The 21693-nt window shown below is 50.1% G+C and overlaps 9 protein-coding genes across 9 annotated transcripts; 4 read left to right on the plus strand and 5 right to left on the minus strand.

The window, feature by feature from the left end:
- Positions 1-1490: 1490 nt before the first annotated feature.
- On the plus strand, positions 1491-4577 carry ASPGLDRAFT_109923 (KAR9 family protein; the record flags this gene model as incomplete). The annotated part of the gene is made up of 1 exon (XM_022539569.1): positions 1491-4577. A coding segment is annotated over one exon (3087 nt), but the record flags the coding sequence as incomplete, so codon positions are not given.
- Positions 4578-4887: 310 nt separating this feature from the next.
- Positions 4888-5681, minus strand: ASPGLDRAFT_65075 (GNAT family N-acetyltransferase; the record flags this gene model as incomplete). The annotated part of the gene is made up of 3 exons (XM_022548853.1): positions 4888-5055; positions 5113-5222; positions 5294-5681. The coding sequence occupies 3 exons, from the start codon at positions 5679-5681 to the stop codon at positions 4888-4890; spliced, it is 666 nt and encodes a 221-aa protein (XP_022402544.1).
- Positions 5682-6112: 431 nt separating this feature from the next.
- ASPGLDRAFT_122749 (uncharacterized protein) lies at positions 6113-6763 on the plus strand (the record flags this gene model as incomplete). Its single annotated transcript, XM_022540351.1, has 1 exon — positions 6113-6763. One exon carries the CDS (start codon positions 6113-6115, stop codon positions 6761-6763), a length of 651 nt encoding a protein of 216 aa, XP_022402545.1.
- A 244-nt stretch (positions 6764-7007) lies between these two features.
- On the minus strand, positions 7008-7936 carry ASPGLDRAFT_122225 (putative HIT finger domain protein; the record flags this gene model as incomplete). Its single annotated transcript, XM_022540300.1, has 2 exons — positions 7008-7606; positions 7669-7936. The coding sequence occupies 2 exons, from the start codon at positions 7934-7936 to the stop codon at positions 7008-7010; spliced, it is 867 nt and encodes a 288-aa protein (XP_022402546.1).
- A 197-nt stretch (positions 7937-8133) lies between these two features.
- On the minus strand, positions 8134-9103 carry ASPGLDRAFT_44817 (uncharacterized protein). The gene is made up of 3 exons (XM_022546094.1): positions 8804-9103; positions 8625-8730; positions 8134-8425 (listed from the first exon to the last, which is right to left on the minus strand). Exons 1-3 carry the CDS (start codon positions 8956-8958, stop codon positions 8345-8347), a joined length of 342 nt encoding a protein of 113 aa, XP_022402547.1. The 5' UTR covers positions 8959-9103; the 3' UTR covers positions 8134-8344.
- Positions 9104-9178: 75 nt separating this feature from the next.
- On the minus strand, positions 9179-15333 carry ASPGLDRAFT_80791 (cellular morphogenesis regulator DopA). Its single transcript, XM_022550087.1, has 6 exons — positions 15160-15333; positions 14947-15071; positions 14742-14891; positions 12431-14679; positions 10679-12374; positions 9179-10626 (listed from the first exon to the last, which is right to left on the minus strand). Exons 1-6 carry the CDS (start codon positions 15248-15250, stop codon positions 9370-9372), a joined length of 5568 nt encoding a protein of 1855 aa, XP_022402548.1. The 5' UTR covers positions 15251-15333; the 3' UTR covers positions 9179-9369.
- Positions 15334-15588: 255 nt separating this feature from the next.
- ASPGLDRAFT_122322 (guanine nucleotide exchange factor MON1) lies at positions 15589-17641 on the plus strand (the record flags this gene model as incomplete). Its single annotated transcript, XM_022540314.1, has 4 exons — positions 15589-16159; positions 16209-17071; positions 17127-17308; positions 17368-17641. The coding sequence occupies 4 exons, from the start codon at positions 15589-15591 to the stop codon at positions 17639-17641; spliced, it is 1890 nt and encodes a 629-aa protein (XP_022402549.1).
- Positions 17642-17855: 214 nt separating this feature from the next.
- On the minus strand, positions 17856-19671 carry ASPGLDRAFT_65080 (proline iminopeptidase; the record flags this gene model as incomplete). The annotated part of the gene is made up of 9 exons (XM_022548854.1): positions 17856-18167; positions 18230-18326; positions 18380-18518; positions 18570-18590; positions 18641-18805; positions 18859-18944; positions 19007-19251; positions 19332-19570; positions 19629-19671. The coding sequence occupies 9 exons, from the start codon at positions 19669-19671 to the stop codon at positions 17856-17858; spliced, it is 1347 nt and encodes a 448-aa protein (XP_022402550.1).
- A 504-nt stretch (positions 19672-20175) lies between these two features.
- ASPGLDRAFT_24048 (pyridoxal phosphate-dependent decarboxylase family protein) lies at positions 20176-21693 on the plus strand (the record flags this gene model as incomplete). Its single annotated transcript, XM_022543360.1, has 1 exon — positions 20176-21693. The coding sequence occupies one exon, from the start codon at positions 20176-20178 to the stop codon at positions 21691-21693; it is 1518 nt and encodes a 505-aa protein (XP_022402551.1).

Genomic DNA, 21693 nt, shown 5'->3' on the forward strand with positions numbered 1-21693 from the left:
TTTGGTTTTTTTTTCTCTTCTTTGTCACTTTTGTTCCTGCTTACGCATTTATTCATGTATCCCTTTCGTCCAGCATTTTTGACAGGCTGTCCTCTTAGATACCCTCACCCCTTACTTTTACCTTCTGCAACTTTACCTTCTCATCTGCTGAACGGGCAGCGCATGTATATAGTATAGTCTTTTACTTCTTCTGGCCAACCTTCTTCCATCCAATCAGGGGGTCCGGTTGTACAAATGGATGGATTTGAATGTTTCGTGATTTCGGATGTCTGTGCTGGATCTAGGGTTGCAATTCATCAATCTCAAACTGATTCCACATATTTTGAACTCTGCAAGGACAGCTATCGGGTAGGGCTCAAAGTCAATTGATCATTTCTATTCAGTGTCGCGTACTATGTACGTCAACTACGGAACACTCAGGGACAATGTCGGTCCTAATTTCGACATCATGGACCCAAGCTCCCGCAAACCCAATTGACAATGCACGTCATGACACGTATTAGAATCTTAGACAGCCACTTGTCAGGAACAACAATGCGACGAAACCAAAGAAGAAGTGTTTTAGATTGAAAGCAGAGCATCGGACACGTGCATAGCTATGGTTTGGGCAGGCGGTGTCCCATGTACCCCTGTAATTTTTAAGGTACGGTAATACAAGTATACAGCACCCAAAAGGGAAAGACACTAGGAGAGAAGAATGAGGCATCAATCCGAAAGCGAAAGACAAAAAGAAACAAGAGGCAAAAAAGATAGTGTGCCAATAATGCCCGGTTAGCTGCATTTCTTTACTGTACAAGTACATACTCTTGAATACGCCGGTGGACACGCCGTTAAGAGTGGAGTGAAAGCAACGCCCGTGGATTTTCCTCCCTCATCACTCTCCCCCCTGCTCTCTCTTCTCTTTCTCTTTCTTGTTCTTTTTTCAATAATTCCCCTCGCTGGTCAGGCAATAATTCGTTTCCGGCTTATCATGTAGCCGACTTTCTCTCTTTTCCTGTTCTGGCATACATTACTATCTGCATTTCGACCTGACGACAGGGATCGACCGCCTTTACCGGCTGACTGACGTCTACGCTGAAAGGGGGAGCAAAGAAAACCACCAGCAAGTGAGAATACTTCCAGAAGACAAGCTGAAGACACTGTGAACGAAAGTGGAAGAAAATAATACATCGGACGACACAGCCAACATTCCTCAGTCTGCCCTGTTGTTGGTTCATCCAGCCAGGGTGGCCGTGTCGCGTCCCCGATCAGTCCTACCTCGGAATACATACTCTCTTGCAGCAAAGCGACACATACCACACATTCCATTCTGATAAACAGACACTTCTTGCGACACGATAATACCCATGTCCATGCGAAACCTCTTCTCCGGGTCGACTTCCTCTGCGACCGCCAAAACACCCCCTCCTCCGCCTCCTCCTATTCCCACCTCCTCTGCCAATACCACCACCATCGCTGTTCCTGCAATAACTCCGACTGCCAACACTTTCACTTCGCCGGGTTCCTCGCCGTCCACGCCCGCCGTATCAGTATACTCTCCAGACGATCCATTTCCTCGCCGCATAAAGTCCAAATCATCCCTGCGCAGTATCCGGAGTCTCGGGAGCAGTCATCACGACGACGACGAACAACAACAGCAACAACCCTGGGAGAGTCCCGACCAGATCCCTGCCACTCTTGATAAGACGCTCGTCCGCCCGTCCTTTCTCCGACATTTATCCCCGGGATTGGCTGCGCGTGTGAAACAGTTGGACGGGAGTAACAAATCGGCAGGCTCGTCTCGCAACAACCCTAGCAACATCGGTCGGATTCCTCAGCAGCACATTAAGGAGCTGGACAGTCTACACCAGAACTTGTCGGTTAGGATTGAGAGAAGGGGTCGAGCGTGGCCTGGTGCGCCTTCTAACCAGAACATTCAAAATAATCATAATCATAATAAGGGGAAGAAAAGTGTGTCCAGTTTAGGTGATTCGTTGATGGAAGACCCTGTGCACGAGCCAGAATCGACGGAAGCCGTATTTTCAGAACCGGCAGAATCGCTCCCACCACCGAGCCCTCGTCTTCCGGTCCCAGAACCCGAACCATTAGACGAAACGCCTTCGCCAGTTGCTGACGAGGCTGAACACGACCCCCCTGCGGCCATGGCTGTGGCTGAGCCTCTTCCGGAACCTGTGGCCCCAGAACCAGAAGCAAATGGTTCTAACAAGGAGGAACAGACTGATTTCGAAAAGTACATCCAGAGCACTAGCGAAAATGAGACGAAACCTGCCCCTCGGGCTCCTTACAAACACTCCCCCACCCCATCGTCGAGCGCCTCGTCGAATACGCAGTCATACTTCAACCCCCATGGCCTTCATCGCTCGGAATCGATCTACTCGTTTTCGCGAGCCTCCTTTAGCAACCAACTTTCCCAACTTACTTCGATTAGTCTGCCTCAACCGTCGACCCTCGAGACTACTATCATGCAAATACCCAATGCCCCCAAGGCCGTCCGGGCTTTGACGGGAGCATCGGAGCAGATTCAGATTTGGATCAGAAAGGCGTCTGACGTACTGAGTGGCATGGATGCCGAGGATGACGTGGAGTGGGCGGCTGCTGGCGGCCGAGAGGGATTGGATGGCGTGGATAATGCCATTAAGCGGTTTGAGGGCTTGGTGAAAATCTACGTCAAGGCTATTGAAGAGGTGCAGTTACGGGAAGATATCAGCGACGTCGACCCACAGGGTCTGAAGACCATCGTCACGCAAATGGACACCATCTTGCAGAGCTGGGCACAGATCAAGACGCGACTCAAGGGCGTCAAGGAACAGGTCGAGCTGGCGATGGAATGGGAGGAACTGTGGGCTACCGTGCTGGGTGACGTGGGCATGGAGGTTGAGAACCTAAGCCGACTGATCTTTGAAATGGAGGAGAAGCGACACTGGACCATGTCGGGGGCTGATCAGGAGTCTCACGGTGGACTCGATATAAATGAACTAGAGACTATTGTGGAGGAAACACCGTCCGGCGGTAACATGGCAACCAACAAACGGTTCAGCACGGGTCCGATCTACGCAGGGCCTCCGACCTTGGATACGCCTCTTATCCAGACGCCCCAGGATGACACCAACCATTCCAACCTGATGGCTCTTTTTGCACGAATGCAACCGCTGCGCGCGTCTCTGGACTTCCTGCCCATGCGGATGTCCATGTTCCAGTCACGGGCAGAAAGGATCTTCCCTAGTGCTTGCGAGGAGTTGGAGGAACGGCGCAACCAGTTGGAGAACAGCTATAAAGTGCTAGAGGCAGACGCGGAAGCCGTGCGGAAAGAGCTCAGCGAAGATCGATGGATCCTGGTGTTCCGCAATGCCGGTGGCCAGGCGCAGAAGATGTTCGAGTCTGTTGAACGAAGTATCGCCAAACTCCAGGAGGGCTTGGAGGCAGGCGCGCAAACGAACAACCCAGCTGGGTTGACGAAACGGATCGAGAACTACGAGGCTAAAAAGCTACACTACGTATCGGCAATCGAGCGTGTCACTACTATCGTGCAAAAGGGTGTCAGCGATCGACTTACAGTGAACGGCGAGACGTTGAGGCTGTTGTCTGATATGAAAGCGAGGACTGATGCGCTGAAAGCAGGCATCAAGGTTATGGATGCAACGTTGGAGGACATCAACTTCGTCAAGACGCAGCAACTGCGTGACTCCATCTCGAGTATTGTCACCATGGATAGCCCGGCCACCAACAGTATTCCTGATACCACGCCGGGTAGCTCTCCTGCATCGTCTGTCATTCTTTCCGGAAGTGCTACTACTCCCATGGGCTCATCCAGCCGTCGTGGTAGCTCAGTAGGCAGCGTGGCCCGGTCAACCATGTCCAAGGTCCGACGAATGTCCGGTCTTCCCCAGCCCGCACCCACTACGACGGGTAAGAAAACGGCTATCCCCAAGCCTTCGCTTGCGGCGCCCCTGCCTAATTTCGCTGCTACGCCTACTCCTGCGTCGCGCAGGCAATCGCTCCGTCCGACTCCATCACCGTTGAACAACCGTCCGCGCTGGACCAGCAGTACCAACACCAAGGATTTGGACATCGGCCATACCCACAAGCCCTTCTCTAGCGTCAACCCTGCCAATCGCAAATCCTCCGCTCCTCCAGGCCGCATCTCGCGACCTTCTTCAACAATCCCATTCAGTCCTTCTCGTCGGGACTTCTCCGCATCCCCTGCACCGCCTCGCTCCGTGAGCCGCTTCTCTTCCAGATTCTCGCGCAGTCCCGGACGCTCTGAATCTCCCACCCCACGCTCCATCCTTGATCCACCGCCATACAGCAAACTCCGGAAATCCTCTGGCCAATCGGAGGCCGAGTATGTTAACGCCCCTCGCAACAGGCAGAGCTTTGCCGGCTCGTTCGCGCGGAGTGTCTCGCGCGACCCTGGCGTAGCGAGGCTTAGCAGCCCGACGAAGGGCGATCGACCTGGTACATCGCTTGGTCATTCAGGGAACCATCGCATCAGCTTGCTTCCGCTGCCTAAACCGAGTGGGCGTGATAGTGCTGCGGGGATGCGGAGTAGACAGGAGCAACGTCCGCGGTGGCGGTGACCTTACCTTCATCTTGGTCGTTTGGTCACCGCGGTTTGTCATGCCGTGGTTTTTGAACTTGTACTATCCCCTTTTGACTCTTTATATGTTATGCATTTTGCATGTGATAGTCCGGTGTTTGTTTATTGTTATTGTTTGTATTGTTGAGGGACAGAGACCGGTTCACTTGATTCCCCATTTGCATTGTTGGTTAGCGTTGATTGATATTGATATTCATATTGATACATTGTATTCTACTGGGACTGTCTTCAATATATTGGTTATTCAGTTTAGCCAAAGAACTGCTATTTACAAACAAAAGTTGACCGGACTAAACCAGCTCCCGCCCAATAATCAACGCATCAACCAGTTCCTCGCTATTAGCGAGTCTTGCACAACCGGGAACTCGGCCGATGATCTTGAAGCCAAGTTTCTCCCAGATCTTGATAGAGGCCGTGTTATTTTCGAAGACCAGGTTGAAGACGGAGTATTTGTAGCCCTACCTCTGTTAGTCCCCCGTGTATTTGGGAAATGGTAGATATGAGAGTGGACATACCAATTTCGGCGCATACTCTAGGTATGTTTCGCCCATGACAATCCCAACACCCTTATTCCTAGCTGCGTTGGTCGTCAGGAATCCCGCGTTACACACATGCGAACAACGTCCTATCACCAACCCATTAGCTTTTCTCTCTTCCACCGCCACTCAATCACAAGACCAGGGGATAAAAGCATACCAGGATAATTCGGCTTAACATAAAACGTCCCCAAACACTCCCTCTCCCAATCCCTCCCCTCCCTCAACCCACTTCCCTCCTTATCCTCACCCAACACCGCAACAACAGCAAACGTCCCAAACCAATACCCCGCAAATTTCTCCAACTCCAAGGGCTCTTCCATCGGATACGTCGCCCCGCGCTCGATCTCCGCTGAGAATTCGGCGTAGAGGTACTTTATTAGATCGGCGGGGAGGGATTCGGGGCCGTTTGTGACGGGGTAGAGGGTTACGGGGGCGTTGGAGGCTTTGGGGAGGGTTGTTTGGCGGGGTGTTAGGAGGGGGGCTTGTTTTTGGGCTGAGGGGGGTGGGGGAATATGGTTTTGGGGGTCTTCGAGGAGGGCGGGCATGATTGTCGTTTTTGTTTTTTTTTTTTTTTTTTTTCGATTGGGATTGGATTGGATTGAGAAATTTGGGAGGTGGTTTGGATTGGGATAGAAATTGGGGAGGAAATGTTCTGGTTTATATTTGCGATCCGGGGATACTCCGAGGGGTTATCGCCTTAACTAGTTATCTTATCGGGGTTAGTCAGGATGTACCTCGTAGGGCGTGGTTTAGGTTAGTTTAGGTTGGTTGAGTGGGGAATGGAAGGTGTGGAATTTGGGAGAATTGCTTATCTTGCATACTAGTAGTATGTAGGTGTGGTTTGCTTCAGTTGTTCTGTCCATCGTGGTGTACAAATATGCACATGGTGCAGTGAATACATGTTCAAGTGCTGTACAAATGTATGCGGGGAAGTAGTCTACATCCGACAACGTCTTCCATCCATCAAAACACCACCATGCCTCCTCAACAACAAGACAAAACATGCCCACCACCACCACCACCACCACCCCCCTCAAACCCATCCACAAAAATCTCCCCCTACGTCCAAAACCTCCGCTCCACGCCACCCTCCTACCTTTCCCAACCCCCAAAACCAGTCGACCATTCTGTCCCCGCGCCAACAGGCACATACTTCTTCTACGGCACGTTATCTGACCCATCCCTTCTCGCTGAGATCCTGAGTTTGGGTGAAGAACCGGTCTTCAGGCCTGCTTTTGCCAGGGGGTTTGAGTGTATGCTGTGGGGGCAGTATCCGGCGTTGGTCTCATCTGGGTCTAGATCTGATTCGGAGTCTAGTTCAGGTTCAGGGTCAAATTCAGGAAGTGTTGTCGAAGGCGCAGCCTATCACGTCCAATCCGTACAACACGCAGAGCGTCTTGTGGAGTATGAGACGGGGAGTTATCGCGCTGAGGCGTGTGTTATCAGGTATGCGGATGGGGAGGAGCCGAGGGAGGAGCGTGGGTTTGTTTTTGTGTTTGTAGGAGATAGGAGGGAGATTAGCGAGGGGAGGTTCGATTTGAGGGTTTGGTTGCGGAGGATGGGGAGGGGTGGTGCGGTGGAGAGGTTGGATGAGAGGAGGGTTGGTGATGATGGTGGGACTGGGTGATTCGAGCTAGTGTCTTTTTGGCAGTTGTGGGAAGGTGGATTTGCGTTTGATTATTAGCTACATGCCCCGTACGCCGTGCTCCATAATGTTTACACTGTTCTTACGAAATATTGAATGATCCTATGAAGAGGCTGTAGACTGATAGTAATGTGTTTAAACGTATGGGTATCATTGAACAAAATTATGGCACGGAAAAAGGACCATACTTCTCGAGCAGGTCCCAACAGATCATTGCGCATGCCGATTAAAGAAAAGCACCACACCTCGAATCCTCATGCACCTTATAACACCCCAACCCACACATCCGCACATGACAATTCCGACACCGTATCTTCCCCCAATACCCACATATACAGCAAAAGAACCGCGGCGCCTTTTTCGTCACCGGCGGTCCAGCGCGCGCAGCGTTATAACTTAGCGGTGGTTCGGATACAAGTGCCTGCATGATGCGTTCTGAGGGGACGGGGGGGATACGTGAGCGGAGGAGGGGGTCGTTGTCATATTCGGAGGGGATAAGGCGTTGTTTTTTCGCGGGAGGTTCTGTTTCTGTATCTGCGGTAGGTCCGGCGGGTGTTTCTGGTTGCTGAGGCTGTTGTTGCTGTTGTGCAGCGGCGGAGGATTGTTTTCGTTGCTTTGCTGTAGAATCTGTCTTTGGCGTTGCCATAGGCGTTGAACTCCTTCGCGCAGAGGGTTTCGTCATTTTGCTGCTGATACTAAGACGCGGAGGCGCGTTGCTAGCAGTCGTCTGCGCGGTCTGCGATAAATGCGCCTCTTCATCATCGAGATGATTCCGGAACGTCTTTTGCGACTGAAGGATACGTCGCGTATTCGTCGTCGTTTTCCCTCTCGTTCCTGTCCACTGTCAGTCGGAATTGAAAATATTTCAACGCTCCGCGATAACATACCCCTCCCCGCCGGCTCTTTCTGCTTCACCGGAACCGCAATCTGCACATCCCGATGATTCTCACGATCCAACTCCGCCAAATGTCTTATAATCGCATTATTCTCCCTCGACGAGAGATCGCCACGACCGCCTGGATCCCGGATTCCTCGTTTTCTGCCGATCGCAGGCGTGATGGCTGCTTTTGCTGGGTCGAAGCCTCTATCGGGTACGTAGGTCCATCCTGGAGTTATGTGGGATGTTGAGTTGGGGAGGAGTTCTATGTGGTACATTGCGATTTCGTGTGGTGTTGGACGTGTAGAGTTGTTGGTCGTCTGAAAAGGCGTTGGGATGATGGACAGGAACCGCGAAAAAAATGGCTTAGTAAGCAATCCGCGTCATGTACTGTTTGTGCTGTTTGCAACCCGGGGAAATGACGCAGTTGCCGGAGCTTGAGGGAGCTTTTCTACGTGCTGCATGGAGCTGGATTGGACGGATTAGAGATGTCAATTCAATCAAATACGTTGACATTAAACTGGTTATCAAACAGGAATAGCACCGCTTAACAATTCGCGAATATAGACAGACAGAGTAGCGCGTTGATTGAGTCTCAGTGAGCTCAATTAACAGGAGAAAAAAGAAAACCGGAACGGAAAACAATAAAAACAATAAAATAGAATTAAAGTCGAATAGTTATATAATCACTTCTTCTGTAGTCCGTCCACCTTGGTTTCGAGCTCCACAACGTAGGACTGGAGCTGTTGCGTGGCCAATTGGAGTGCCTGTGTTTCAAAGCGCGGGAGCATTGATTAGTCTTGCTTGCACTCCGACAAGGGGGTTTGGGTGATGTTTGGTGTGAAAAGAGATGGGAAATAAAAGCCGTCTGCAGCCCAGAAGACTGGGCATCCTCTCCCGAGATAGTAATGACAGCGAGAAAGCACTCGCCCGAAAGACGTCCGCAAGGAAAAGGGGAGAACACACATAGATATCCTCCGACAGCATCTCATTAGCCGTCCGATACTCTTGCAAGATGTAATAATAAACAAGCGTTCCAGCAGTCACAGACCCAGCCAGGAAGCCCAGCACCCTGCACAACCGTTAGAACATACGAGTAACCAATGAAGTAAACCAAAGTTAGAGCATAGAATAGAAAAGCTTACCCTCCGCGGAAAGCTCCAACAGGCTTTTTAGCCGGCAGCGTCGAGCCCGCCTCCTTAAGAGCCGGGGAGGTCGAGAAGTACCGCGCTGGAGCTGGCACAGACACGGGCTTTGCTGCGGAGCGCAGGAGTGAAAGGATTGGTGTGCGAGGGAGCATGTTGAAACTGGACATAGATAATCAGGATTTGAATATAAATAAATAGAAGGGAATGTTTCCCGAAGGAACTTATGAGTTGAGAGGTTGAAGTGAAGTCGAGGAGCATGTAGTTCTCTTGGACGGGAGTGACGTTGGATGATTTCCGAGCGCTCGGTTGGCCGGGTAAATCCTGGGCCATCCATGGGTCTTTTATCCGCCTGTCAGACCACGACAGCATAGCATGTGATACATCTTTTTTATTGGAAGCCAAGTATGTACAACATAAGCAATATAATTGAGAAATTCTATATACTTTGCGCTAAAGAATAGGCACGGAAGAAGAGATCTTGGTTGCAACGCCTGAACGCCATAGTTAAGCACATGCAGCCAAAACTAACTACATCCCTCAAACTTTCAGGCTGGAATACCTCTCTAATTCGCCATAGTACTCTCATTAAACAAATCCGCCAGCAGATCATCGCGACAAACATCCAGATCCGGATTGCTCATAGTATAAGTACTCTCAAACGCATGGATGCTGAGTCGATCAAAGAAAGGTCGCAGCACACGCTCTACAATCTCATCCTTTGCTGTCTCCCGGATCCAGTCCGATGTCAGCCAGGGTTGTCGCTTTGAATTGTTGAACTCAATAGCGTCCACAGGCGAGGTTGGGGATGATCCGCTTTGGACACCCAGGCTCTGGGAAACTTCGTCGGCGAGAGCGATGGGTTCCCAGCGATCCGGGGGATAGACCGCGTCGATTGTGTCGGTTACGAACAGCCATTCCAGTAGTTGGAAATCATCGGGGGCCAGGACCAGCATCGTGTCCAGGACCTTGCAGGCCTGTAGCATCGAGTAGGGGTTGTAAAGCTCTTGGTTCTGTCCCGCTGGTACTGCAGAAAGGGCCTCTTGAAGTTCAGTGTTGATCAACGGCCAAAATGGAATCAATGTTGTAGTCGACGTCTTGAGCGCTAACGCGCGGAGTACCATGAATATCTCTGCCCTCGTCGCAGAAGAAGGTGACGACGAGCTAGTAGCCGCGAGAAGATCCTCCAGTTTGCGAAGAAGTCCAGGTAGCTCACCAGCGAAGTAGTCGTCATTAGCGCACAAAATGAGCAAAGCAATCCTGCGAAGGTTCAACTGCGCTTTCCTGTCAGCTTCCAGTCGAGCAGCTGATGCTCCCACGCCGAACATGAGGCCCGCTGTGCTGGGCGGAGGAAGACGAGCCAGTAGCTCAGACAGTCGATCCTTGTCCGCAATCACCCACTGCCGCAGAAGATTCATCCAACCATCTTTCACCAAGTCTATCTGGGAACTGAAGAATCGATGGTCGTTAAAGGCATCTGCTATGTCCTTCTTCCATGACTTGGCTGCAGCTGGAACCTTGGCGATATGTTGAAGCAGCACCAATACACTGCGATTCACATTATTAGGGAAAAGCCGTGAACGCAATATTGGACCGATGACATTGCTGGATATGCCTGTCGTAGCCGTGCTGATCCGATCTGAGTCACCCAGCGTTGTTGTAAACGCGGGCATTGAAATGGCGAGGATACTTAACATGTCATCCGGTCCGACATTCGTGGATGAAATACCATCGTAATCCCGCGATATCTTCCTGGCATGACCTGAATCGGTCGAGAATGGCTTGCTCGTGAACACTGCTGTAAGAAGGCGCAGCAAGACGTCCTGTCGAATGTGTTAGTAGTCTTGAAATGACACCATGCAAGTGAAGACATACCCCGAGCTCCTTTCTCATCCTCCGGTTGTCGCCAAAGTTCGTGTTCTCCAGTTTCGTCCCAAGAATAGCCGCGAACTCAACTAAGCGTGGAAGGATTTGCCTGTGAGGGAATGGGTTGCTGAGAACATCCCGCAAAAAGGTGGTGCAATCTGCCCAAATCTCATCCAGTACATCGTCGTCAAGCGACCTGGCGTAAGTGACCATAAATGCCGCAAGATCATTTTCCGTAATATTGGACGCCAATGCAGATTTACGACTCGGGTCCAGTGCATGAGGATTGGTCCGTGTATAGATAGCATTAAAGATGGCCGGGATGGCAATCTTTGGCCGCGAACCGTCCAACGTGTGAAGCAAATCGAAGATGAGTGATGAATTCCCGGCATCAGATTTGGTCCACATCTCCACAAGTGTCTCGAGACATTCAAGCGCTTCTGCTGTGAAAAGGTGCTCCAGAATCCGACGTGACCTGTTCCGCATGCGCAGCGAGGTGTATTGGAACGATGCCATGGACTCAGAGTCGTGAGGCGGACCGTTTCGTTCGCTCGCGCCCCAAGACCAAATGGAGAAACACAAGCGAACGGCATCTTGGAAGCACAGGAGTACAGTGAGTCTGTTGTTTGCGGCGCTTGTACGAGTCTGGTTTGCGTCTGATGTAAACACTCCGGAGACCATGTTCCCGAAGAATCCTTGTGATGCGTCTGGGCTCTTGGTTACTGGAGGATGTGACTCTTCGACAAGCAACCGATCGTGAGCTGTCCCGATACATGTTTCAAGACCAGTCAATAGCGCAATCGTCACATGTTCAGCCCGGTCTTCCGGCCAACTCTCGGTTTGCTTGAAGGCTACCTGCAGGTTATCGTAGGAAGATTCTATCTCTTTGCAGAAGCACTCCACCAGCTTCAAAAGAATATGGAATATAGAGCTGGAGTAGAGCGGGACGAGAACCTCGCAAAGAAGTAATATCCACTTATCCAGTATCTCCCGAGAATTTGGGGAGCTGATTCCTTTTATGAGACACTCCATAAGCTGTTGAGGAGGCTGGGGCAAGGCAGGAGCCGAATGTCCTTTGTCCGCCTTGTCACTGGTGAATGACAGTAGCGAAGGACTCGTCAAGCGATCTCGGGAGTTTGTCCTTTGATGTTTTGGTCTTGGAGGGGGTGGCGGCAGGTATGCCTGAGCAAATCGGACCTTCAATGCCGCGAGCAGAGCATCAATGATTGCCCCTTGGACTGCGACACTGCCACCTCTTTCCAGCACAAGAACAAGTTGTTCAACAAGGAAGGTATCAACACCCGAGTCGGCCAGGTCTTCAGCACCAGGACCCAATAGAAGCTGGCGCATGACAGAAAGGGAGGTTCGTTGTAGTCGTACTTCCTCAGCATTCGACTGTGAAGCCGATGGCCTTTGTCCTCCAACGACCTTGAGGGTAGCATTGAAAATTGTCGAATGGACATTCTTGCCTTCAGGATGTTCCTCTGATGCGGATGTGTTATTGTTTTTGTCGTCTAGCGTGTGGTGGAGAAGAGCTATCCACGCATTGGGAGAAAGGGCGGATATGATCTCTGAGACAGTTTGGAAGAGATAATTGCACTCTTTGTAATCATCCCCAGAGACGGCAAGGTTCTGTCCTTCAACCGCGTTGTGCGCTGCCCGCAAGAAAAGAGTATCGAGATTTGAGATAACAATGCGGAATACCCTTGCCGTGATATATTAGCAAAGTAAGCTCGTCATTGTACTAAAAGGACAACTCACTTGTGTATAGACGGTAGGTCCTGAAGCCACATCTGAACCGCCTGGGACGCTTCACTTGCACCCTGGGAAAGCAAATCTAGAACAATGAAGAGAGGCCGCTCCAGCATTGACGAATGATAGGAGAAAGAAGACTTCCCTACGTCATTCACCTGCTTCGGAGGGAGTTCGTACGTGCCATGGTGACTATGATTCCAGAGAACAAAATATCGTCCAGCCTGCTCTTCTGACGATACGTGGTAGGACAGCGACTGTAATGAACCCACCATCAACGATGTTATCGACGCCTCAACTAAGTGGTCTTGCCATGAGACTGAATGGAGGTGCCATAGACAGCGCACCGCTTCGACGTGGAACTTGGGACTCGATGGCGACAGGAACCGCCAAAGCTGTTTGACGAGAATCGGAATCAAATCTGAGATGTCCTCGTAGCTGGCATAATAGCCAGGTGAGTGGATGAAATATAGACTTGTCAGTGCCGATGTGACTGAAGAAACAACGGAGAAGGACGCTGGGGTTATTCCATCCTGATTCATCTGCATTCTGTTGCAAATGGCCAGGTAGAACCGCCTGTCGCGAAGGGAACGCGACTTGGAAACCTTCTTCAAGAGAGCTATGAGAAGGTTCACTCTTTCCTGTATCGGGAAAATATTGTCACGGCTTTCCAGAGAGGATATGGCTAATTCATGGGCTTCTCGAACAATGAGTTCGCTCATTTGCTTGGGAAGGAAAGGCAGCTGCGGAAGATCCAGGCTATTTTTGCTTTTGTCGTAGAAGGTGTGTATCCGATTCAAGATGTCCTCGTGTCCAGCACTGGAAGTTTGTTTGACGTTTGACACCTTCCTCTCGTGCGATGATTTGTTCAAGAAGGCCCGTTCTATAAGCAGTCCGACCAGATTGTTGACAGTCCTGATCAGTAGGTTTGATGTAGCTTGTCGTTGGTCACGAGTCACTGGGCGATCTTCAGGCAATGCTGACAACTGGTTCATTTTGACCAGGACAGAGAGCACCAGTAGAGGAACATGGACAAGGACCATGTCTTCTTCCCGCACATTGAAGTTTTCCAGTATGAAGTTCGCAAGTTTCAGGTTGTCTAAGACCTTGTCTTGTTTACTCTCCAGATCGCCGGCTTTCCAGTCAACAAGCTCGAGTAGTTCAGAGAAAATGGCACCACTTTCGACCCCATCAAAGAACGCGCTAGCACTGCGGAAAACTTCGTCGAACTGTCCTTTGGGTGCCGTTGTCTCGAAGACCTGCACATTTTTCATGATGGGAAGGAAAACCGTTGGAACAATGTATCCACCAACTTCCCACCGGTCCATCAATGAAAGTGACATTCGAAAAGGCCTTGACCGTTCAGATGGCAAACGAAGGTCCTGCTCAATCGTCTCCAAAAGGCCTTTGGCTAAAGACTGCAGTCCAAATCGATTAAAGTATTCGGATTGGGTGATCTCGCGGCTATCAGGGCCTTGCTTAGGGTTATCTGATGTTGAATTGCGGCCTTCGAATGACGACCGTTCATTTGCAGGCTCTGGTCCTAGAAGCCAGGCCCATAATCTCCGGTTCAAACTCATATCACGCCGCGCGACAACGCCAACAGCTGCAATGATTAATCGCTGAAGATCATCTTTCGTAATCCGCGACTGCAATATTGGTGAGCTTAATGGAAGGTGAGTCACCAACAGGTCGAGGAAGTTTCGCTGGACGAGTACTTGTTCATCAAACAAGCCGGATGCGAAACATCGAATCAACAAGCCGGGTTCTGGGTGAATGACAGAATTGGCTGCAGCGAGCATGTCCGGGGACATGTCAACGGAGTCCCCCATTTCCGCCACACTGGGCCTGCGGCCAGTCATGCCTAGTTTGGGCAAATAACGGTTCAGATAGGCCAGAACACCGGACCGTCTGCTGGGACTGGTGATCGATGCGAGGAAAAGACATTGCCAGAAGTACTGGACGCTAACTCCTGTCTCCGCTCCGGTTTTCTGTGTATCCATCTGACCAGCAGCATCGCGGAATTTGTTGATAAGCCGTAACGTAGGGTCGAAGTCGTCGCTTGTTTCCTCCTCGAGTCCCGGCAGGAGGGCCAACAGGATTGCCTTCAAGGCCGGTCGAATCGCCCATGGTTCAAGCGGGCACATGTATGTCTCCACCAAAGAAAGGAACAACGGTCGAACGGTAAGCGAGGCGAATGTTAAAGTGGGCGCGATGCCTGGTAGGTACAGAGGTAGGTCGTGCGACAAGCCTTCGGACTGGTTTGAGACGGAAGTATGTCAGTAGAAGACCTTTTCCGTTATTCCCAGAAGATTCTCACCTTTATCAGCCCAAATACATATGTGTATACTTCAAGCGCCTTCTGGTGTACGCCGGACGGTAGGGTCGGGTTTAAGCATTGGGAGAGCCGCTTCGATACCAACACCTTGTGAGGGACCACCGGTAGTTCAGGAGGGTGTGCTTGCAGCGCCTGGAGATCGAAGACTATAAGTGACGTCCAAATCCTCCAATTGATCGAGTCTCACCTTCAAAAGGCGACTGAGGAACGAGATGTAATCCGCCCATTCCTGCAATGCTGTATCGAACAGCGACAAGGCCCGTTCGACGCTGGACGCATAACGGCGGTAGTTCTTGTTTTTCTTCAAGTCATCTGGAGACACACAAGATTATTAGTTCCCGTCATTATCAAAATAGCCCATACAGCCGCAACAACCAAGCGGGGGCAGCTGTTCGCATACCTTCCTTTCCTCGTAGTCGGGAGCGCGTAAGAGAACTGTCGGAGCTGGCAGGAGAAATCGACCTCGGGAACGCGCTCGGATCAAGGCTCATGGTGCCAAACTCGAATCGTCAGTGAAACAAAGGCCAGTGAAACCGCACCTCAGCATGTTTCGCGCATTTGAGACTGAATGCCTGAGGGGCTGTTTAGTGGTGGTGGACACGAAGCCAGAAAGGCGGCGGAGATGTTCCTATCCGCTCGGGAGCTAGGCTCCCCCGACGTCAACCTATTCATTCAACAGTGTTTGCTTTATGCTCCAACAACTTGCAACCAGATAATATTAATTAATAAGATGCTCAGCCGGAACTGAGTCGGGGGGTTGCATGATTGAAGAGAGCAACCCCGCTATCTTGGGAGGGGTCCCGATGCGTACGATCTTGAACCCGCTACTATGGACCGGCATGTTCAAGGACAGGCATCATCGAGTGACGATGGGGATGATCTAAAGAGCAATCCCACGGGGTCGCATCCAGAGATAGATTCTGTCAAATCCAGAAGCCGAGACCCCAGCATGAGCTCTGAGGAGCAACGACCACCACTACCACCACGGCCAAATACATTGAACTTGCTGGACGAAAGACAAGCGGCGCAATCTAATCTACAGGCCAAGGCGACGACTGCAGTGTCTCTAACCGACATTGAATCACAGCAAATTCCTGACACTGTCCCCAGCCGTGGTCTACCGGAGACACTGAGGGCCAGGACGAGTCTCAGCCAGATCGGAAGCTCCAGAGCAAGCGAGACTGGTGACTCCATGAGCATCAGGAGCTCTATTCCAAATACTGACGTTGGTGAAGTTGAAAATGTGTTCAATGATTTCATCGCAACGGAGCCTGGGACAATTCATCAGGACAGCACCGGTCTGCTCCTGTTCCCCGAGTTTCGGGCCGATGATGTGGAGGACGATTTTGTGAGCGAGTTTGAGTCGGTTGGGGAAGTGGATGAGCATGGAGAAAATGAAGGTTTGTGCTTCTTTCCGAATTAAATATTGACTCATGCTGATAATCGCAGAATTAATTCTTGAGAGATGGAAGGCAAAGAAGAAACACTATCTCATTCTCTCTGCTGCCGGAAAACCTATCTGGACTAGACATGGTGATGGAGGTTTAATATCCACCTATATTGGCGTCATCCAAACGATTATCTCATTCTACGAAGATGCAAAAGATCCTCTGAGCAGTTTCACGGCCGGTGACACAAAGTTCCTGATCCTCACCAAGGGACCGCTGTACCTGGTCGCAATTAGCCAGCTCTTGGAAAGCGATAATCAACTCAGACTCCAGCTCGAGGCACTATACATGCAAATCCTATCGACATTGACTCTCCCTTCCCTAACCCATCTATTCTCCGTCCGTCCATCTACCGACCTGAAACGACCTTTACAAGGAACCGAATCCCTTCTATCAACATTAGCCGATAGCTTCACCAAAGGCTCACCCACTACCCTTCTATCAGCATTGGAATGTCTAAAGATCCGCAAGGCGCACAGACAAACCATCAACAATGCTCTTCTAAAGACCAAAGTCAGTAGTCTTCTCTACGGCTTGGTTGTGGCAGGCGGTCGACTTGTCAGTGTCGTGCGTCCTAAAAAGCATTCATTGCACCCTGGCGACCTACAACTCCTGTTTAATATGATCTTCGAAGCAGAAGGCGTCAAAGCTGGTGGTGGTGAAAGTTGGATTCCTGTCTGTTTGCCCGGGTTCAACAGTACTGGGTATCTATATATGTACGTCAGCTTTCTCGACCTTCGCGATGAGACTAGCAATGCTCCGGATGAGGATACGACGAAGGAGGAATCTGTTGCTATTATCTTGATCAGCACGAATAAGGAGAGTTTCTTTGAGTTGCAGGAGATGCGGAATACTCTTGTCGAGGTCAGTATACTTCCCCACTTCCAATGCGAAACGGAAAGGTTAACTTCGATCACAGCAACTCGAGAAAACCAAAAGCATCAAAATAATCAAAACCGCAGTCGATAAGGGCCGCCCAAGTACTACCGACATCGTCCCCGGGACAGTCCTCCACCACTTCCTTTACAAATCCAAAGCCAACGTCCAATTTACCATGTCGTCCTTTGACCCCGATTTCTCAAGTAACTCACGACGTCGAAGGTTCGCTCTCCTCGCGCCATGCCTCCTTTACCCAACCATTTAGCTAACTGTCTGCCCAGGCTAATGTCTACATACAACAACCTCCACGCGAGCATTCATGCTAAGCATACACACGTTAAAGTTCACCACTGCGTTTCTCAGTCTGCGACCTCGTTCGCGTGGGTTACGCCCATGTTCGAGCTGTACTGCGTCGCTGGTCCGAACGCGAATCGAAATGCGCTTGCGCAGAGTGCGAGCAAGATTGTCCAATGGGTACAGAAAGAAGAGGAGAGGTTGTTTATCATAGGGGGCGCGGTAAGTAGAATTACCAGAGTAGGCGATTTTGGGGAATAATAGCTGACTATCTTATAGATATTCTAGAATTTATTCATTGGACGGTTACTATAGTCTTGATTTGCAGCAGATTTACGATAGATGATGTGCTTAACCACAATATTCCATTTTGGTTGGATATAGTGCTGGAGCAATTTCACGATATAATTGAGTTGCTGATAACTTATTCTCGCTGTTTCTATTCGATCTTGGTATGCAGATTGTAGCACATCCATTAATCAAGCGAATCGTCGCGCAAAGCAAAAAGCTGGCGTATAAGCTCATCCGACTTACTCCGCAGAGCATCGTGATACATAGTATTCGTGATGAACCTCTTGCAATTCTTGATTTTCTCAACCATTGCATCCGAGTGCTCAATATGCACATACATATCATCTACGTAGCTGGCCGCGTAGACGGGGACTTCATTGTTCGCCAGTTTGTTGTAGTCGTACAGCGCAGGCCAGTCTTGTGTGGAGGCAAGGATGTCGGCGACTTCTCTTAGCTGTTTGAGTTCGGTGTATGATTCGAACATGTCTTTGTAGATCTGTTGATAGGCATGGCATGAGTTGTCTTTGTTTCTGACGGGAAAGGGGTATCGTGTCTTACCATCTCGCCGGTGAAGTAGATTTGGTCTTTGTTCAGGTCAATGTGGAAATACGGATCTTCAGTCCGTTGTCTGTCTGCTGTCCAGTTTGAGGCTTGTCTGGTTGCTGTCAGCACAATGGGAGTTCTAAATTCAGATGAGTGGGCTTTTACCCCTGGCAATAGATGGACTCATGAAGGACAGCATAGATGACATTGCTATCATAGCCACCATATCCATCAATTGCATTTAGAGTTGGACGGGTCAAAAAGCCAAATATGTTCAGATCGTTCGAAGCGCGCAGAATCAGATCTGTTGACTCTGTTTAGCAAGATATCTCATACTCGAAAGTGACAGTCTTACCGTGAATACTATCCAAGCCACCTATTCTTTGTTAGACATGAGTATCGCATTTTATATACCGCTGTACTTACCATGCATTCCAAACATGATACCAAGCTGCTGAATTCGCGCAGGCGTGAGTGTCCCAGAAGGCACGAAGACTTGGTTCTCTTGCAGGTATTGGACGATCTGCTTAACCCGGGTGGCATCTTCGGGGTATTTAGCATAGTAGGCCTTGTTCCTCTCTGTAACCTTTTCTTCGACGAATTAGCTATACAGCAAAAAGGCCCAGTAGATTCTTTATACACACCGTAAGTGCGAGCGTAAACTGATTCCGGTTCGTAAACATTCGGAGGGACTCCGCCGCAAAGGAAAGTCTCAGTCAACCCTTCCGGGCTTATCAAGTGAGAATAAAGAGTCAGAAATGAGGAATTATTGCCAAAAGGGCAAGCACATACAACATGGAAAGATAAGTCACCGCACAAAACCCGCCAAAGCTCTGGCCGATAACGCTCCATTTGCGCTTGTCCTCGGGATAGTCCGCCGTCAGACACCGGCGTATGGCCTCACAGTCACGAACAATGTTGTCTGCTCGAAATTTCTTCAGGTATTCAGCCTGTCTGATTGCGTTTCCCTGTCGAGCCAGCGTGTCCGCGGTGACCGTTGAGCTGAGTCCAGTGCCGCGCTGATCCAAGAGCAGAACCTATGTCACGATTAGACACGAGGACAAACGATTAAATGGAATAATTATCAAATTTATCAGTCAAGGAAAGGATCTCATACCTGGTAGTCTTTCTCGACAACGGGCCCAATCCAGGCGTAGTCCTGCGGGGCACGACATCCCATTCCCGGACCACCTTGAAGATAGACCATCCAAGGCAATTGCTTGTCGCCATTCCTTTCGGGTTCAGCGGGCTTGTTCAACCGACGGGCACTGCGTGCAAAAAGTCTCAAGGTGCCCTCATTTGGCTTGCTGTAGTCGAGCGGGACGTCGAAGAACAGCTCTGCCACGCGGAGCTTTCCTGCAGCGGGGTGTCAATGTTTACTACTAACAGTATGAAAAGTATCGGAGACACATACCCGGAACATTGTGGAAATTCCGCTCGACTAATTTTGCAGCCATGTTCATGGTTCTTCGAATATATATGTTTTGTTGTTGGTGAGATTCCTCCGTGTTGTTTGATACCGCGACGCCAAGAGGGACCTTGATATGTCCACTCCGGACTGGATTGATGAAAAATAGACAATTGAATATTATAATTGAAGTGAAGATTGAAGAGAGGAATAACTAGCGTAATTATCTAGGGTGAAATAGTATGGATGACTGGAATGTGGAGTACGGAGCACAACACAGTGGGGATATATAACCGAGTGCTGAGCATACATATGGCTTGCCAACTTCTATATCACTCAATTCTTTTTTCGAAGAACATGCATAATAAGTTTTGTTATCTTTATATACATTGAGCTCTTATCTGACGCCAAAAATTGGCTGTGTGTGTATATATTAAAGCGTGACTCAACCTCTTCTGCACGATTCCTTCGGGAATCTGGTCTCTCTCCCACTTCTCGTTTTCATGAGAGAGCATCTCTTTGACATCCAAGACTTATACCAATCCAAAGCAATATGGTCGACAGCTATGAAAATACCGTACAAGGAGGGCAAAGCCTCGAAAGCCTCATACGGAACGCTGCACTGAGCCGTCAGAAGTCAGGGGTCCTGCCTAGCGAAGATAATCTAGAGCATGCTAGAGCGTCTTTACCACATGCTCTATCCTCTGATGGTGTCGGGTATGACCAAACAATCAAACATATTATAGACGACCTCGTCCCGGCATTCAACAACAGCAGCCTCTCCTCCAATTATTACGGCTTTGTGACTGGCGGGGTTACTCCAGCGGCCATGTTTGCCGACAATGTCGTGTCCATGTTTGACCAGAACGTACAAGTACACCTCAAGGAGCACTCAATCGCCACAGACGTCGAATATAATGCGCTGGGTTTGTTAGTTGACTTGCTACGACTTGACCGGCAATCCTGGCATAATGGAACATTTACGACGGGTGCGACGGCCAGTAACATCTTGGGTTTGGGATGTGGTCGAGAATTCATTTTACGAGCAGCAGCGGGAAGGAAGGGGATTTCAGTTGCGAGCGTTGGAGAGTATGGGCTGTTTGAAGTGATGCAGGCGGCTGGTCTCTCAAAAGTGCAGGTTCTTTCAACTCTACCTCATTCGTCACTTGCAAAGGCTGCTGCAGTACTGGGAATTGGACGCGCTAACGTCAAAAACGTGCCTCGGGAAGATGATTCCCTGCGATTCGATATGACACAGCTTGAGGCTGAGCTGGCAAGGCCTGATAAAGTCAGTATCTTCTCCGTGTCATGCGGCGAAGTCAACACTGGCCGGTTTGCGACGAATGGCATCGAAGATATGCGGCAGCTGCGCAGACTCTGCGATACGTACGGAGCCTGGTTGCACGTGGACGGAGCCTTTGGTATCCAATGCCGGATCCTCGATGATAGCGCCGAGTTTGCTTCGCTCAAGGCCGGATGTGAGGGGATTGAACTCGCGGACTCTATTGCCGGGGACGGTCACAAGATGCTCAATGTACCCTATGATTGTGGCTTTTTCCTTTGCCGTCATGACAAGGAGGCCGCAAATGTATTCCAGAATGCGAACGCGGCCTATCTTGCATCTGTTGCTACGCAGGATATTCAATCTCCTCTGAATATCGGGATCGAGAACTCCAGGCGATTCCGGGCGTTGCCGGTCTATGCATCCCTTCTATCACTTGGGCGCACGGGCTATCAAGACATGCTGCAGGGGCAGATTCGGCTGGCTAGGAAGATAGCGGGGTGGTTGTTCGACCATGCTGAGTATACAGTGTTGCCAGAGACAAGCAGTAAGGATGAGCTGCTGAAGCACACGTACATGGTTGTGCTGTTTTGTGCCAAACGAGACAATATGAACCGTGAGCTCAGCACTAAGATTAATGCGCCGTTGAGGATGTTCGTGTCTGGAACTGCCTGGCAAGGGAAACCGGCTTGTCGAATTGCTATTGCAACCTGCATGGTTGATGAAGAGAGGGACTTCGGTCTCGTAACTGATGTTCTGGACAATATCAGTGAAGAAACCAAGTCTTAA

This window comes from Aspergillus glaucus (genome assembly GCF_001890805.1).
Source record: "Aspergillus glaucus CBS 516.65 unplaced genomic scaffold ASPGLscaffold_6, whole genome shotgun sequence".
NCBI classification, from domain to species: Eukaryota; Fungi; Ascomycota; class Eurotiomycetes; order Eurotiales; family Aspergillaceae; genus Aspergillus; species Aspergillus glaucus.